Source organism: Suillus plorans, assembly GCF_016647745.1.
Source record: "Suillus plorans strain S12 chromosome Unknown HD556scaffold_39, whole genome shotgun sequence".
NCBI lineage: Eukaryota > Fungi > Basidiomycota > Agaricomycetes > Boletales > Suillaceae > Suillus > Suillus plorans.
Genome location: NW_024537423.1, coordinates 23,061 through 40,504, shown reverse-complemented (window position 1 = coordinate 40,504; position 17,444 = coordinate 23,061). Strand labels below are relative to the sequence as shown.

Genomic DNA, 17,444 nt, shown 5'->3' with positions numbered 1-17,444 from the left:
AGACAGTCGCGTTTTTTTTTTGTGTGAAACGACCCCCCAAGGGTTATTAGTACTAGTAGGACATTGGCGGAACCGGATCTCACCGAAAGGTATCGGTTATGTTCCCAAGATACGGATATATTTTTCGATTAATTGAGCACCGATATATAACCGAGGTGGCAGGTGATTGGCACCTCGCCATTTCTGCGCGGATTCCCATCGAGCGGAAGTTGATAGCCGCTGGTCGATAAGCGTACATGTAGTATAGTAGGGAGTGTTGGGGGATATACATGGGGAGAGAGGGCTTCGATCTTATGATAGACGGAGTCCCTGAATGGTGACATGTTCGAAGCAAGCCGTGGATATCCGAGGGTACTAGTGAGATGTATGGTTGTAGTAGTAGTTGTTGTTGTAGTAGTAGCAATGGTATAATCAGAGAAGAGACCCATGTACGCTATAATTCGGGGAGTGCATCTCAGCGAACACTTCGCAATAACGAAAGGTCTGGAGAAGTGGCGGAGTATCGCGGAGTTCTGAGTTTTAAAATTGAGTAGATTGCACGCGGAAGTAGATTATAATATATTTTTGTTGATCGGGGATCAACACACGAACGCATCCCTAAGGCACAGCGGCATTAGCCTGATGGAACAACCGCAACTTGCCGACGGGGGAACTCTCTTGTGAAAAATTATTATCTTCAAACAACATAGGAAGGTAAGTTGCGGTACTTGGGCTGAACCCCCGGGGGGCAAGGTAAAATAATTGTTCAAAGGATTTCCGTGAACACACAGACATTGTAATGTAATGCAATGGAGTCGGAGAAGGTTCGTTAAGATTTGATTCAAGATTGCAAGGAATCAAGCTTGCCACCAGGGTCGCATTGAAGACATGTCGGCTGACTTTTCAAAGCGAATAATTCGGAATCCGAGGCACTGAATTCTTTTGGAATAGTTACGATGGCTTGGGCGTCTGAGTGGAGTCCTTTCAACGTACGCCAACTATAATAACCGTCCAATCCTTTTTTTTTTACAACCCCGAACTATCTTTCCTCTCCCAAAGTTACGTTATAACGTTACATGTCCTCGATGGCTCACTCCGCTGCTGAATCTGTCTCGTCACAACCCGATCGTCCAGAGCGCAGCCGTAATGCTAAAGCTCAAGCTCGCCATCGTGCAAAGCGAAAGGCCTACATCGAGCAGGTTAGCTCCATACGACGCGAACTTGACGCGTTTTCTAACTTTGCCCTTTTTTCAAGCTCGAGCAAACCGTCACTAAACTACAAACCGCTTTGGGCTTTACCCCAGACCAAGTGGCAGCTTTACCGCCCCCCTTGGTCAAGATTCGCGAGCTCGAGCAAGAAAATACCCGCTTACAGAAAGAAAATGAAGAAATGAGACGTTTGTTGGAATCTGACCATCGAGCTGGTCATTTATCCTCAGACTATCGTCGGCACTCCATGTCCAACTTCCACGACACTCGCAACTGTGACCGCGACTTCAAGAAACGCAAAATGGATGATCTCTACATGGTCGGTTCTTTTCCTTCCTCAACACTATTAGTAGTCTGACAACGCCTTTTACCTAGCCGCAAGACGCCCCTCATGGTGATCGTCCACCTCCACTTACCATTCCGCAGCCAATTTCCCATCACCAGTATGGCAATATACCCTCCCACAATGGCACATCTGGTCATGGCGGTGTTTCAGGCAACTCCTCCTCGCTCTTTAATTTGCACGCTCCCGCTTTTCATCATCTTCCTCATACTCCGTCCGGATCAAGTTCAACTTCAAGTCCTCCATTTTCGGCGAGTGCTTTTTCCTTGCGCGAGTGACGTAATGTCCTCCACCTCTATGAGAACTCTCTGGATCCTAGTGACCATTGTTTTCTGTTTCACCCACCAGCAGCCCACCCAAATGCAACACTCATCGCATTCCCCGGTCAACAGTCGTCCAAGTTCATTGTCGCATCACCCACTTCCAAGCAACTACCATTCCAATCATTACGGATCCGTCAAAGTTGAAGACGATCATTACAGCGTAAGTTGTACGCAATCAATATCCCAACCGCTTACAGACTGGTTTTTGCAGTCATCAAACCATCATAACCATAATGGGCCCTCAAACCATTACCACACTACTCTCCCTCCATTTGCCCAAACTGTGCCAGAAGCTGAAGTGGATAACTGGCATGCTTATTCGGCCGAACGTGCCCAGGTTCATCGGTAGAACCGAAATACGTCGAATTGTTGTTCTCTTCTTTTGGACTGATCGGTTTAGATGATACCCCCGCTCTATTGCTATCACTGTCTCGCTGCATCTCGACTAGCTCTCTTTGCCGCATCGCTATTTCTAGAGCCTACGAACAACCTACTACTTCTAATTTTGCGCTTCGCTATTGTAAAAAGTTATCACGCATTCTAGTGGATATATGTGCATGAATTGTATAATCTTGATACTTATTGTAATATAAGTAGGTGTGTTATGAGTATTATTGTTGCGACTTGTATCTACGGAACCTATCAATTTTACATCGCTTCGATCAACTGAGCGTTGATGCGGTTTTGGTAACCCCGTTCAATTTGGTCTTCGCGGCTGTTTCAAATGATCTGCCAGATTCTTCGATGCACTGTTACGTATATCCTTTCGTACACCTCAAAGCTCAGCGAACCTGAACTCTCCTCGTTCCTGCCTGCGACATTGGCAAAGAGCTAACATCCTCGGCCATATCCACATCATCTCTTCGCGTTGCCGACGTCGATAACTTTTTTAAAATTATCTATATTCTCTCAAGCGCCAATTGCCACACTAGAACAATCAAGGCAGTGAACATTCTGATGGAAACGGGTACTCGCTCGGGCATAATTCCAGACCCTTTTTGCCTCTAAAAATCACTGCCCTCTTCATCTTTGGACTCTGTGAACAGCTTGATTCGAGCTTCGGACTTCCTTTGGACGTGCATCGGATTCGCTGGATTCATGATTCATGAAGAGAAGATTCAGAGGTTCTGGGCTCGGACTAACGCCGAGTCGAGCCCTCCTCCCGGGTAAAGCGACATAACCTTCGCCGGGCGTGCGTCGCCACCACCTGCAACTAGCAGTTTTTTATCGGACCTTTTGAGCTCATGAAACGATTGGCTTATACAAGCTCCGTGTACTGGACGACTTCGGGGTCGACGGTGACCATGGCATGCACCACCCTATTTCTGAAGATTCCTATGCCCACATACACAGTGTTTATGAAGCTCGTTTGACCGTTGATACTGCGGTTGGCTATTGTCGTCTTTGATGATCGGTTGATGATGATCCGAAGAAAATATCACCGAGTCAACAGTCGTGTCAAAGGCCGTTCAGATCTGTCAGAATGTGTCTAGAAATGAAACGGAATGGTGCCTCTCTTTATCTCCCTTTGACAAAAAAAAGATCGCTGCATGCAGGTTCATGCCGCTTTTGAAGGCTGGCAAAACATCGAGCCTGCCCATGCGACAATGAGCCACAGTGGTCGTTTTGTGGACATTCTGTTGCTTTAAAAAGCTGGCTGGGCGATGCAAGGAACGGGTATCTATCTCACAGAATGGCCGTCCCTAGCGCCACTACCGATGAACGTATGCACTATCCGCAAAAACCCCGACGGACCGAATACCAGGGTACTTACCCTATCTCAAGGGATGGCCAGATTAAGTTGGATTTATGGATGAGCACTCGGTATGAGGCCCTACCTGAGCCCTCTTCCAACGAGGCCAAGAAAATGAGGGTAGTCCCCTCGTTTCCTTACAGGGATGTTCCGATCTATGGGGATACGGCTGACATTATGGGTATGTTCCCCTGGCTGTGTCACTGGATGTGATTAACTGAAGTTGTGAGCAGCATTGTATTTTCGTGGCGTTTGGGGTTGCTTGCTCACCCCGAAGAATGTCAGTGACCTGGCAGATACGACTGGCATTCGTTATCATGTCTGGGTCGCTATCAAGAAAGTACTGGAAAGATATCCGTTAGTCTTTGGTTCCTTATGTTTATGGAGCGTCAGCGATCATATAACAGAAAATGCTCGAAAACGTTCTATAGGAGGCTTGTCCTTCGGCAATTCGTGTGTTAGACTGCTACCCTACGTGAAGGCTCACTGATGGTCTTACAGCTTTTTGAACTTGGCTTGGCCATGTTAGGTGTAGTCAAAGGCCCGGTGGTGATATTCATCGATTCGTGCCTTCACGACAGCAAGGCTGCCATGGTGTACGAAGCCCGTGCCCTCGTTGAACTTTTTGACCGAGCTGATGTCCGACGATGGAGAGTTATCATCACGGTAATGCGCTTCTAGTAGTGCATACAACCTTCCTTTGACTATCCTCAGCTTCCAGCGACAGATGACGGTATCCGTGCTGCGCGCGAACTGACCAACAGATACTCAATAAGTATACATCTCTCAATGGTGACTTCCCTTGCACATGCTCGCGCCTGCATCGAAGCCGGAGCAACTATGCTGAGTATGAATATCGCTCCAGTGAGTACTTCATCATTGCATGCAATTAAACCACCGTTCAAAGCTACTTCTGCTATTAGATCATGTCATGGTTCGAGAAGAAAGACGAAGTGGAAGTCGAACACCCAATTGCTCCCGACCATCCTGGCATTAAGACGATACAGTCATGCATCAATTACATCCACCAAAACTCTCTGAACACTTCTTTGCTATTAACTGACATTCGGGATGTAAGACATCTAATTCGCAATTCGCTCCCGCCGGTTCGGAAATTGCTGACTTCCAGCCGATATCCTTCAGTGGGATAAATTGAAGCAATTGGGTGGCATTGGCGCCGTCGCGCTGAGTCAAAAACAGCTCGATCAGACTTCCATGCTTGGGCTTACGACCTGGTTTCCAGAAATATTGGAAGAGTACGACTTTCCGCCTGTATGTCAATGTTCCAAGTATCCTTTCGACTTCCGGAACCACGAGAGAGGTCTCGGAATGACTTTGTCCGCAGGGGACCGTAGTATCATGTCGTCTGTGGTTTACATTCACCTTGGACGAAACAAAGTTTTTATGCAGAAGATTGAAGATGTCATCAGAAAAGAAGTCGACGAGCGTCTCTACGTGGACGCCTTCGATCCGCTCTCTACTACTCTATATGGCCAGGAGTCGATTGGGTGGCGAAAACACGAACAAGACTAACATGGGCCGCGACAGCTTCTCCTGGATCAATGAAAAAAAAACCCAGGTTCCGAGACGTCCCATGACCCTGAGAGCTACGATAAATCAGGTCTCAAAGAGAATAGTTTTAGTTATACTCTCATTCAGGCATGTCGCCTGCTAGGAACTTTATGATAAATTCAACGTGTCTGTTCTTTACTCCTGTTTTATGCCATGTATACACTTAGCTGTTTTCACGTTCCCGTGCTCCAACATCAAAGGCCAAGGAAGGCATATCAAGGGCAATCAGAGTGACCCCTTCACAAAGTTCACCGATTGGCAGCGGTATCCGGCGCCACCAGCCCAAGAGCGGCCAGGGTAACACCGTTTGGGCGCCCAAATACCCGAATTAGTAGTAAATATTGATGCGGGTGGACCATCACGACGCAGGATTGGAAGAAAGAAGCTACGGATACATTCCATTATTTCCCTTGTCCCGTGTCCCAGGCCGGAAATCAGCAGAGCACCGGGATTGAGCCAATGATTTTTTCCCGCGCGCGAACCGCCCTTCGCGACATAGATTGAAAGGGGCCCCTGCACGACATGAAACGCCGCGCGAACCTTAACGTTCAAAAGTAGGTTATCTTATCTCGCACACAATTAAAACCAGAGCAAATACGTGGCTCGTGATAACCAAATGTGAATTAATTTGGGGCCTTGAGGTGTAAATAACTTGAGGCGAAAACTTTGTTACATGGATGCCTTTTTCGAAAGCTGGGAAGACTTACTGTTTCAGTGGTAGACTATTCAAAGCGCATCCCAAATTCTTTGTATTCCAGAACGTGGACCTTGGAGCTTTTCCCGAGCAAGAAATCGTGCTTCTTCTTCATCAATTTCACGTTTTCCGGTAATAAGATCGGCTTCGCTTGCGGGGATTGTCAAAGTGCGGTAGTAAATCTTGTATCCGCCCCATAGCGAGAAAAAAATAGGGATAGGGATGTAAGATCTGGATTGTAATTAGTATTCCGGAAGATTACGATCACCTTCGCCACTGACGTGATAAATGATGACGATACAAAGGGAAGAAAAGCGCTGAAACCTGTTTGATGTGATTAGCGCAGATTGCAGACATGATCAGATAAATGCTACCATTGAAAAAAAGCACGATGCCTGTGAAAATCAAGGCAAACCACGAAGCATATGGTTGGAAGGGTGCCTTGTAAGGAAGAGTGTTTCGATCTATTCCTTGAGCTTTCAACGCACGCATGAAGGCGCTGGAAGCAATTCCATCAGAAAATGACAACTTGCTCAGTATAAACAACATACATGTGGGTATAAGATATACACATCCACGTAATAGCGCCAAAGCTCGCAATAAGGCTTGCGAACCAGCCGAACGCTACCGAATAATAAGCATTTTACATGCGATGAACAGACGTCGTTCATTACCGACAGAACTCGACGAAGTCGCATTAAGGAATGTCAAGAAGCAGACTAAAGTGTTCAGAATGAGCGAGGGCCAAGGAACCCCAGCGCGGTTAACCTTCGCAAATATACGAGGTGCCTTGCGTTCCACAGCGAGGCCATAGAGCGTTCTGGAGCCGATATAGAGGTCTGAGTTTGATGCACTAAGTACAAAGATTAACACCACGGCATTGATGATATGGTTCAAGACTTTTATGCCAGCAATGGTTGTCACTAATCAATGAGACGTTAGGTCCCAGAGTTGCATAGTCCATGGGTAGGGACAAGGCACGTACCTACGACAAATGGCGATGCAGCAGCACCAGCTGGAGATGTACTAGCCACAAACAGTGCCTACAATAAAGTCAGGAACAGCCCCTTATGTGCACAACACCACGTACACTGCTATTACTCGGTATCGTCAAGCCAATGACGAACGTACCCCCTACATAGAACACCAAAATACGAAAGAACACCCTACGAATAGCTCTTGGCACATTTCTCCTTGGATTTTCAGTTTCGCCTACGGTCACGCCAATCAGCTCTGTGCCGATGTACGAAAACAAAGCTGTAGTAAGGTTGCTCCAGAAGCCAAGAAACTGAGCAACACGAGAGTCGTGTACTTCAGCAAGAAGATATTCACGAAGGGGTCCGTAGGGTGCTCTCCAGTATCTGAAGCCAATACGATCGTGTTGGGGATTGCCACCGAGGTCGATAATGAGTCCCATCAAGATAAGACCAACTAAAGCGACGACTTTGATGCTGCAGAACCAGAATTCGACTTCGCCAAAGATGCGAATGCCCATTAAGTTGATGAGGAAGACTAATATAAGACGTGTTAGCTAGGCTAGTCGGACAGATGTCATACGCACTCAGCGCAATGTAGATCACTGGAACAAGGATCAGTACATGATTGGACTGTAAAAAGATGCACGCACCCATCCAAACTTCAATAGGTACACTTAAGGTCCAATACTGCACCACAGCACCCGCCGCATTAACATTGTTCGTAGTTTGAATGAAGTACTTGAACACATAATTCCATCCAAGAGCGAAGCCGAAGGCAGGATCAACATATCGAGTCGCATATCCTGCAAAACCTTTCTTATGAGGGAGATATGCACCCATTTCGCCTAGAGAGATCATGACGAAGTAACAGACTAAGCCCATGAAGGAGTACCCAAACCAGAGACCTAGTGGACCTCCTCTGACGAGAGCAGTACCTGAACCGATGATGAGACCTGTGCCCAGCGAGCCTCCCAGCTAGGTAGAGTGAAAGAATTTTAGTTTGGCTCGCAAGATGCATTATGAGAATTCGCCATACCGTTATCATAGATATCTGTCTCGCTTTCAAACCACGATGCAAGCTCAACTCCTCGGCAGGGTCCACTAAAACGGGGTCGAAATCCTTATTAGCCTCAAAGCTATCGATCTTCTTCTCGGTATCATGACTGTGCGCGTCCATGCTGTGGTTGAGGGAAACGGATTCGAATAAAGATAAGCCTGAGGTCGCGCACTTTTAACCAACGCTCGAGCAGCATGTAGTCGCTATCAGTGGACCCGCATGCAATTAAATGCGCCAAGGTATTCACAGAGAATGACTATAAAAAGCGTTGCATGAATAATATTACGCTCACCGCTGGCGGATTAAAATTTTCTACATACCGTGGTCTGACCCGTGCAAAGAGAGACCAGGGGTTATGACTGCTCTTCTTTGAACGTCTAAGAAGCTCCCAGTCTCGATATTTCCTCGAAGTCAGTCGTCATGTCATACCTCACATCATCGTCTGAAACAAGAGAGCGGCTCGTAGTGATATGTCATTTTGCAAAACCATGATGGGGACTGGTGGTTCTAAAAAAGGCAACCATAGTAATGATAATTAGGCGCCACCGCCCACACGGCCCACACCAAACTGTCAGCGGCGGAAGCCCGACTCCAGCTGTGCACCTATACTCAGTATTCATGTCCCACTACACTACCTGAATGATCTGGATGTTCGACGGCGACGATGCATCATGGCATAGTGGACGATCAGTGCTCGATATTACTCATACTCCTCGTGTCAAGGGAACTTCAACTCCGAGTTGGGGATCCGAGCATCGAGTTTCTGTGTCTTCTCTCACCTCTTGCTGTGAAAAGTTTAATGAATTAGCTGCCCTTATCGCTCCCGCTGTTGTTGTGTCGAGTGTCCCTGGTCTTGCTGCTCTCAGCTCCAAGCCCTCGTATCTCTCTCAAACAGACACCGAGCACACCCAGCGAAACGAATGCGTTCTAGGCTAGTCATTCACAGGTCACTTATAAACGTGACGACAGCTCCACCATCCACGGAAATACCACATTTTTCCCATTGTCAGTTATTCTGCCAGTGCAGCGTGTTGAGTGCGATCAACACCAATGCCTTGACAGCGAGAGATTCCTGGGCCGGGTCCTAGACTCTGTCACTACCAAATGTGACGACGGCGCCAATATCTATCGATAGTCAGTTATTCTACCAGTGCAGCATGTTGAGTACGATCAATACTAACGTCTTGATAGTGAGAGATCCTCGGGTCGGGTCCTAGATTCTGTCACTACCAAACGCGATGACGATTCCATCATCCCGAAGTTGTACCCATCCTCAGCTATCCTGCTCGTGTAGCGTGTTATGTGCAATTAATACCAACGTCTTGACATCAAGAGATCCCAGACCTTGCCCGCTGGAGATACACAGGATACTGCCGGCAACAACAACCAGGGCATGGTTAATGACACCAGACATTCAGGGATCGACACGGCATGGGCCTTGGAGTTGGAGGGCACTAGCAACAACAGCACCAAGTGTCAAGTCTCCAGTGAAGTCCATCGTTATTCCGAAGGAGGACGGAGCCATAGAGGGCACTACTAAGCGTCTAGTAGAATCCAACGGAAACCTCGTCTCATATTTCTGGTATATGTTGTTTGTATATATACTCGGTAACTGTCACTATACGACTAAACGACTGCTTGTTCGGTATACAAAGTCTACTTATTGTATATCTCGCAACACGCCTTAGGGCACTTGGCCAAGGCAAGCTTGCTCTTGTTTTACGCCTATGACGCCCTGAGCGAGGGTGATCGTCGATGAAGCTTGGGTGTAGTACGTTCTCTGTTCAATTAAAAGCCGTAGCTAAACACCGGACAATCTAGACATGTCTATTACCTCTCGTGGGCCGTGGCCTTTGCCGTCGTGCATAAGCGCGTTGGTGTGGATGATACGCGTCGCCATCTCGCTAGCATGAGCCCCTGGCATAAGTGAGGTAGAGTCCTCAAAGCCTTGTGAAGAATTCCAAGACCCGACTTGAAGGAAGGGGAGAAGAGAACGAAGAAGAGTTAAAGTATTTCACCAAATCCCAAAAGTATATTGCAAACTTCGGACAGGGCAGCGCAGAATCCATATAGATCCAGACGTCATGCATTCCGAACCTGCAAGCATCATCTTGCCAAAGTCTTCTAACACTTTTCACCAGCAGGAAATCGGTATCTTCAAGTAATTTACATTCCCTCGATCAAGTCAAAACATAACTCGAGCGAGAATCAAGTCGCATGTCTCAACAGGGCGCAATCCCTGAACATATTCTCGTAGAAAGCTTCAACAACGTGTTTTGCGACGTCACCGTCGACCACCCACAGCGTGCCAATAACGCTTTTGAGTCCCGAAAACTGGAGTCCACCTACGAGGTGAACAGCTTCGTCGGTGTCTCTTCATCACCAATGGCAGTATGACATGCCGATAAGAACGAAAATTCAGCATGAGGAATGTCGTTCCCCATAATGTCAAACAGCGAGGTTCGTCTCTCATGGTGAAGTCCTGCTTTCTATGACAAGCGAGGTATACTCAGGTGTTGCGTCACAAAGCGTCGAGTGCGCAACTGCTCACGCGGCATCATCACCGGAGAGAGTGATGGGGTTGGCCGTTGCGGGGACGAGCCCAAGTTCGCGCTCTCGATATCCAAGAGCTCCTCGCCTTGCCCGCGCCCGGTGAACTTTGCCCATGCAGAAATGTTGTGTGAGAACAGATGTAGACGTCCCCCAGGCATTATTCCGCCCCACGTCCGTCTGCCTTCGTTCGAAGGGGTGAGCTGCGTGGAGAGGAATGGAAGTGAAGGCTGCAGTTGGGCACAGCCAGATTCGAGAGCGGCTTGTTACTCTGAGGTCACACTGGAGGGCGATGACGATGGGCAGCATAATCTCGTCCCATACTGTCCGTAAGAGGACTTGCAATTCCTTCCTCATTTCATCTGGACGTATAGAAGATGTAAGTCGAATCTTTCTGACAAGTCATTCTTGAGCCTCTTCAGATGTGTGAGAATGATGCGCAGGAAGCGAACGTGACGAGGCTCTCCTGAAGTCAGGACAATGATGGCACTGCACGAATATTGACTCGCAATGCGGACGATGGCTGGGCCATGACGTGCTGCCGCTTGCAACTCTGTATACGACGGCAGAAGCAGGAACCGCGAGAAACCTGGAAGATTTGGTATATCAGTTACCACCCGCCCCGCATTACTTCTGAAGTCTCCTGTACTGAATGAATTGCTGCTTGATCAGTAGCAGCTCTGTCAGCGCTGCCGGTGGAACCCTGAACATCAGAATGGCTCTCGCTAGGCTCTGAGATCTTGCGAGCTAGATTTGAGCTCGTGGACTGGAGTCTGGAGCGCGTCATGTGAAAAGCTCCAAGCATATTTGGTATGCTCCCAGGGCTGATAATTCTCAGTTGTGTCAACCCAACACAGAGCTGTTTGAAATCGATACCGAAAGCCTTGAATAGGGTGTGACGCCAATCTGAAGTTCTCGACAGCGAGTGACAAATAGCAGACCTGCGTTGCACTCTGTAGCGAGACAGACTCTGCTTCCCGCAACCAGGAGTAGCTGAAAAAATTACTTGTGCAGTGAAGGCAAAGCCTCCAGTGACTCTTGGCAAAGTCGAGCGGCCTTCTGGACATCTCCATTCCTCTGAGTTTACGTGAAACGAGAACAAAGCGCCGAGCTTAAACTGCAAAGAGTTAAGCGGCAATTGGGGTGGTTATGGTACTCTAACTGAAGTGATTCCCGGCAGTGCACAGATAGATGACTCTGTTGAGATCCTCGCTGGTATCCAATTTGTCCAATTTGTCGTATCTGTGTTGAAGCGTGACAGCAAGGGGGTTGAGCGTGTAATTACGACATCGATTCCCAGGTGGACAGTGTCAGTGCCTACCAATAGAGGCTGATGGCTCTCATGAGGTCGTACATATCACCGCGTTGGTTGAAACGGTCAAGGAGGATGAGTCCTGGGTTGTTCAACAAGGAATCACGAGATCTGTGCCCAGTACGGCACAGGCGTAGGGTTTCTTCATACAAAGAAATGGCTTCATTGAGGTCATGAGAGTTGCCTTGGTGATCCGAGTCTCTCAGAGCACAGAAAAACGGCTGCATGACGACATTGTATGCATTCGTCTACTAGGTCACCAATGCTACTGTGTTGTTCAAAGCGTCTTTTTACTACATCTGCAAGCTCGCAGAGGACTCTGGGACAGCGTTGGTTGCCCAGAGGACAGAGCTCGAGCACGACGCATTGAAGATGGATGCCTTCATCGGATACGTTGTTAGAAAACTGTTGCATTCGCAGATCACATAATCAACGCCATTTGCCTCTGCCACGATGCTGGGGAGGAAGTTGCTCTCTAGCTTGCGGGACAGTTGGACAGATTCCATTGAGGATAGATAGATAATGGATGATCAGAGTGGCCCTGCAGATGCAATGCAAGGGCTTCGTGAGAAATGATAGAGTCTGTCTTGATTATCGTTTGGAATGTAGCCTTCAAAGCCGGCCTACGCGAGCTTGGTGAGAGCTGCTGCCTGGTCAGGATGGCCGACCCAGGACCAACTGAAAATGCTGTACGACAAAGAGACCATCTTGCTTGTCACGTATGTGGCGAATCGTTCATGGCCCGCATCTGTATTCCCAGTGATCTGACAGTCACCGATGAACTAAACAGCAGGTGTTCCATCAACAAAATCCGACACCGCAGAGGCTGGTATTACTCAAATCAAGCATGGTGTTGTCCTGGTTCTCGTAAAAATATAGAACAGCGGCTTTAGCATGTGCGCTAAGAGGGAACTTTATTTTTCCGCTGATAAGTGTAGATAGAGCGCGATGATCACCAAACGGATGCTAAGGTGATATGGAGTGACTCGCCTTCAGGTCTGATTATTGGCCTTCTAAGCTACTAGGCATGACAATGCGAGGAGGCAAAACGCCGAGGATCGATAATGGGCAGTGGTTGGCAGAATGAGTCGTATGAGAAGACAGAGATAGGAACTGTGAATTAAGATCAAGCGAGAGAATGGGTGCTGCACGTGTATTCAAAGCGATTTATCAAATTCAGCGGACTTTGAAACCCCGTATGAATATCATAGACTACGCTCACAATATGGCACCCTCGACTACTACGAACTAAACAAGTTAGGAATCAAGGCAAAGCACTCGAACTATGTGGCAAAAGGTACGAGTAACTATCGAGCGGCGAATTTGTAACTTTGCAGGAAGGAATAGCGTTGATTGCACAAACACATCGTTTGTAGTATTCTCCCGGGCTATCTGGAACGGTGACCTTTCTATCCATAACCAGGCCTTCGCCACGAAAGACTCAAGAGTCTGGCCTATACAATTCCGCCGCTTGGGTTGTGCTTATAAGCTCAATAATTATATATTTGAATTCTGCATTGTTTATCCGTTGATTTTGGAACTCTGCTAGGTTTTTTCACATCATCCGCCCTGAAGGGTGAAGTTCTGTCATCCAGGCGCAACCAATCTGCCAAACCAATAGAAATTTCAAGTCACTTTTACCCAAAACTCTATTCTCAGGATATAAAAGCAGGCCATGTCCACGTTCACTGTTCAGAGTTCCATTTGCAAAGCGCTTGTATCACTTCATATAAATCATGCATTTCTCCTTCCTCGTCGTCGTTACCAGTGCTTTGGCAGCATGTATGTCTGTCACTGCATGTAGTCAACAATCCGAGTCCTGCGCCACTAGCAATGACTGCTGCGCTTACTTGTGCTGTATTGAGACGAGAGTGAGTATGAGTAGTTGGCTTTGCATCCAGGATTCAACCTCATTGATTACCCCTTGCACCCTACAATGTCAATAGCTTACCCGTGAACGAGGGTGCAATGATTGCTAGACTGCTCACCAATGGGCTGGCAGCCTGTCCATGATCACATCTGGATAACGAGGCGGATTTCTGCTTTCGCATTGGTGTTGTGGCTGATAGCACAGTCCGTAGTTCGTTGCTGACTTGATCAATGTGGTTGTTGTTCCTAGAGTATGGACAGTTTTCCTGTTCCAATGGACAATGAGGGTGCTTTTGAGAACACTCAATATTGACTAACTTGAAGAGACGTGAGGAGTGATTTCAATGTCCAAATTTGTGTTGCGTCGTTCAGACCTTGAGTACTGAGGCCTGAGGAGTGTTCACTAATGCATTACCAAAGTCTGCATTAAGTGCATAGCAGCTGTACTATCATCGACGGGATGTGCATAATTTTCATAACACATTTTTATCAGATCAGCAACGTGCAAACCTTGGTTCAAAAATCTCAGTTCAAAACAACATGATGACAGCATGTGATATGTCTTGGTATGATAAGACTCGGAGATCAGCATCAGTACGCCACCAATTTCTCCAGAGACATGACACTATGTAGTACTAGTTACACTTAAATTCAACACCGTTTGAGAATGTTTCAAGCGCAAAACAAATTTCATACTTGACAACAGGCGACATATAAGCATACTGCATGTAAAACTATGTATCTATATGGTCCATAATTGTAACAAGGACAGGCATATCACAGCTATAAGACGAGTATGAAATGAAGTGGTCAATCAAGAACTATTGTGGGTTGCCGGCTCTGCGGGATTTTCACATCTGATGTCCCTATACAATATTATAGCAACGACAATATCGCAAAAGATTACATTGCACCTCAGTGCACTTGTCGATCCCATTTGCCATCATAATCTTGGCTCCAAGTGACAATCGATGCATGATCAAGTGATGGTTGAACTGTCTGCGTACGCGTCATAGTGACCCGCGCAAAAGTGTCCGAATGCACATTGGTGTGGTTCTCGGTCGACTGTATCGCTTTTATTGTCTCATTTTCAGTTACAAATATGATACACTACATTGCATGACTCGGACGTATACAGGAATGAGCCGTGCTTGTAAAAATAGTAAGTAGAGAACAAATACTCCGACCACTATGCATCAAAAAATATGTTTGAGAAATACTTCTTCACGCCTTCTGTACCATGAACTATCGCCCCAATCACTCCGTCCGGCCGTATCACAAACACCTTTGTCTGGCCAGCTTCCACGAGGTAAGCCGAATATGCATAGCCCTCCCGATCAACAAGAATGAGGTCAGGGGATGCGGCAGGTGTCACTGATGCCGATGATGGCAGAACGACTGCCGATCGTACGACGCATTTGTCGTATGCCTCCAGTGCACCCAAGATCGGGGTAGCATCAGCGAGACTCGGCGAAAATACAAGCATTGTGTGGTACCAAGGTCTGTACAGACCGAAAAGCGTGGTCGTGTCGAGCTCTGCGCCCCTCACCTGCAACATATTGGGCGCATCAGGTGCCCTATCCCCAGCTTCCAGATGCCCCTCATCAAGCACACCATATGCATTGATAGGCTTCCTCTCAACAAATTCATCGAGTACGATGGTGCTGAATCGGCAGTTGATGCCGAGCATGTAAAGGATGGGATTTCGTCCGGCCGACAGGTCCCCAGACGCTGTTGCCTTGTCGAGAATCGAGGTGGTCATCTTGAGCATCTCGGAGATCACAGGCAGACGCTCGGCGCTGTATGTCTCGAGAAGAGATTTGTCGGCGAGCCCTTTCTGGACGAGCGCAAGCTTCCATCCTAGATTGAACTAGTGTAGGACGCGGTCAGTCATAACACACATGCTGCATCTACCCGACTTACTGCATCTTGTACACCTGAATTGAGTCCCTGTCCATAGACAAATCAGCAAGTATTAGCAACAATCGGATCAATCATACCTGACCGCCTGTTGGGCTGTGGACACTTGGATGTGTTAGCAGCAGTTTACGAAGAAGGCACTCAAAGATAGACATACTGAGCAGCATCTACGACGGCATGTATGAGTACAGCCACAACATCTCAAACAGAATTACATACCACCCGCAACAAACACTCGACCCTCGCTAAACTTATTCACCATCCGGATATTTGTCCTGGAACAAACCGATGAACGTGCATCAACACAGACAGGTTCACAAAATGTACCGGAAGTCGCTCATCCAGACCACCTTTTCGAATGTAATCTCCGTTGGTATTAACGACGCGATGGTCTCAAAGACAAGCTCTTCGCTCTCAGCTACCTTCGTGAGATCTAGTTCGCGGCCGTAAAGGTAAAATTGCCAGCCGTCCTCGGCAATTTCATCTGTTGCACGCAATGAGAGGCTGCATACCGTCAATATACACATCTCCAAGCCTCAAGTGAACATACCCTCGTTTATTAAAGTTTCCAAACAGGTGCCAATGCTTCAAGACTGGTTTAGGATAGCTTTTTCATCGAATTTGTAGAAACCGGACGTACCACTCTATCGAGGTCAACGGACGTCAAACGGATATCCCCAGTCACAAGCCGGGTATCGTCTCTACTCTCACCCAAAAATGTGAGTCCAAGTTGCTTGCGCACTATGCCTGCAAAGACACCTTCAGTCTCGTTCATCCAAGGTATTACGCTGCGCCTCACTTTTAGCACCGTCAGCGCCGATGATCCACTTCGTATCAAAAGTCTCTGATATGCCGTTCTTTGCTAGAATAGCAGTGACGCCCTCATCGAACTGTTTGAATGAGCGCAGTTCGGTGCCCATCTCAACAGAACAAGAAAACTTCTCTAGATGGCGTCGCAGAATCACATCTAGGAGCTGTTGACCCATTAATTTGGGAGCATGCTAAAAAAAATCGAATCAGCATGAGGGTTTGATTAAGCAACGGTGTTACGCACGAATGGTATTGCTGGAGTAGGTTCCAGATGCGGGAACATCGACGAGTCTTTCAAAGGTTCCAACGTTCCGGGCTTGTATGAACGGCTGGGAGGGGTTGATTTTCCCAGATTATTGACTTCTGAAACGTCCAGAAAGTTGTAGACTTCGAGGGAGCGTGCCTACATAGAGCATGCATTCAATGAGATCACGGGATGATGTGACGAGTGGATGTACGACAAACCCATGTTCCAGCACCACGCTGTCCGATGCGGGGGTGGTGGTCTTTCTCGATGATGCGGACTGGGATACCGTTTTGAAGGAGCGTCAACGCTGCTACCAGACCTACTGGCCCAGCACCAACCTAATGGCAAGGAATTCAGCTGAAATGCAAACATGTATCATAAGTAGATCACTTACGACTAGTACGGAAGGATGAACAGAATTCATATATAGCGCTCGAGACACTGGCAGGAGGATTAGTTAGTATGGATTCCAAGGATTTGGTTTAGCAGGTCCTTATAACATCATGATGGGAACGGGGCTGGGTACTGTGGTAACGACTTGTCATTCAGCTGTGGCCGCCGAGTTGTGTATGACTAGTGTCCTTACGAAACAACTTACCCATCAACAACGATGTGAGTTATTTGGTGTTACTCTTGTACATATGTCATATGGCACTCACTTTCACATAAGCAATCACTCCTTGCTTCATACACGTTCACCTTTGATTGATCATAATTCTCCGTCTTGGCAATCAGCGTATTTCCCCTCGGACAATGATTCAATCTCCCTAGCAAGACTGAAGTCAGCTGGATCTCTTATTTACGGCTCTACTTACATTTCCCTGACTAT

The 17,444-nt window shown here is 47.4% G+C and overlaps 6 protein-coding genes across 6 annotated transcripts; 3 read left to right on the top strand and 3 right to left on the bottom strand.

Annotated features, from left to right (window-relative positions):
- Window positions 1-1,055: 1,055 nt before the first annotated feature.
- On the top strand, window positions 1,056-2,203 carry HD556DRAFT_1239953 (uncharacterized protein; the record flags this gene model as incomplete). The annotated part of the gene is made up of 4 exons (XM_041298080.1): window positions 1,056-1,178; window positions 1,235-1,511; window positions 1,571-1,786; window positions 1,851-2,203. 4 exons carry the CDS (start codon window positions 1,056-1,058, stop codon window positions 2,201-2,203), a joined length of 969 nt encoding a protein of 322 aa, XP_041158678.1.
- Window positions 2,204-3,547: 1,344 nt separating this feature from the next.
- Window positions 3,548-5,140, top strand: HD556DRAFT_1309533 (uncharacterized protein; the record flags this gene model as incomplete). The annotated part of the gene is made up of 7 exons (XM_041300298.1): window positions 3,548-3,788; window positions 3,841-3,964; window positions 4,039-4,060; window positions 4,109-4,273; window positions 4,322-4,471; window positions 4,531-4,680; window positions 4,751-5,140. The coding sequence occupies 7 exons, from the start codon at window positions 3,548-3,550 to the stop codon at window positions 5,138-5,140; spliced, it is 1,242 nt and encodes a 413-aa protein (XP_041158677.1).
- A 575-nt stretch (window positions 5,141-5,715) lies between these two features.
- On the bottom strand, window positions 5,716-8,124 carry HD556DRAFT_580859 (dicarboxylic amino acid permease). Its single transcript, XM_041311001.1, has 11 exons — window positions 7,887-8,124; window positions 7,501-7,825; window positions 7,435-7,452; window positions 6,964-7,385; window positions 6,859-6,916; window positions 6,548-6,796; window positions 6,425-6,497; window positions 6,248-6,372; window positions 6,155-6,197; window positions 5,887-6,104; window positions 5,716-5,830 (listed from the first exon to the last, which is right to left on the bottom strand). The coding sequence occupies exons 1-10, from the start codon at window positions 8,025-8,027 to the stop codon at window positions 5,906-5,908; spliced, it is 1,653 nt and encodes a 550-aa protein (XP_041158676.1). The 5' UTR covers window positions 8,028-8,124; the 3' UTR covers window positions 5,716-5,830; window positions 5,887-5,905.
- An 870-nt stretch (window positions 8,125-8,994) lies between these two features.
- Window positions 8,995-9,860, top strand: HD556DRAFT_580771 (uncharacterized protein). The gene has a single exon (XM_041311000.1). It carries the CDS (start codon window positions 9,146-9,148, stop codon window positions 9,593-9,595), a length of 450 nt encoding a protein of 149 aa, XP_041158675.1. The 5' UTR covers window positions 8,995-9,145; the 3' UTR covers window positions 9,596-9,860.
- Window positions 9,861-10,646: 786 nt separating this feature from the next.
- HD556DRAFT_1191008 (uncharacterized protein) lies at window positions 10,647-10,802 on the bottom strand (the record flags this gene model as incomplete). The annotated part of the gene is made up of 1 exon (XM_041296173.1): window positions 10,647-10,802. A coding segment is annotated over one exon (156 nt), but the record flags the coding sequence as incomplete, so codon positions are not given.
- A 3,873-nt stretch (window positions 10,803-14,675) lies between these two features.
- HD556DRAFT_1528130 (FAD binding domain-containing protein) lies at window positions 14,676-17,039 on the bottom strand (the record flags this gene model as incomplete). Its single annotated transcript, XM_041309372.1, has 12 exons — window positions 14,676-15,508; window positions 15,562-15,588; window positions 15,639-15,663; window positions 15,716-15,725; window positions 15,778-15,833; window positions 15,886-16,062; window positions 16,109-16,143; window positions 16,199-16,305; window positions 16,358-16,559; window positions 16,613-16,771; window positions 16,834-16,953; window positions 17,010-17,039. The coding sequence occupies 12 exons, from the start codon at window positions 17,037-17,039 to the stop codon at window positions 14,828-14,830; spliced, it is 1,629 nt and encodes a 542-aa protein (XP_041158673.1). The 3' UTR covers window positions 14,676-14,827.
- Window positions 17,040-17,444: the final 405 nt, after the last annotated feature.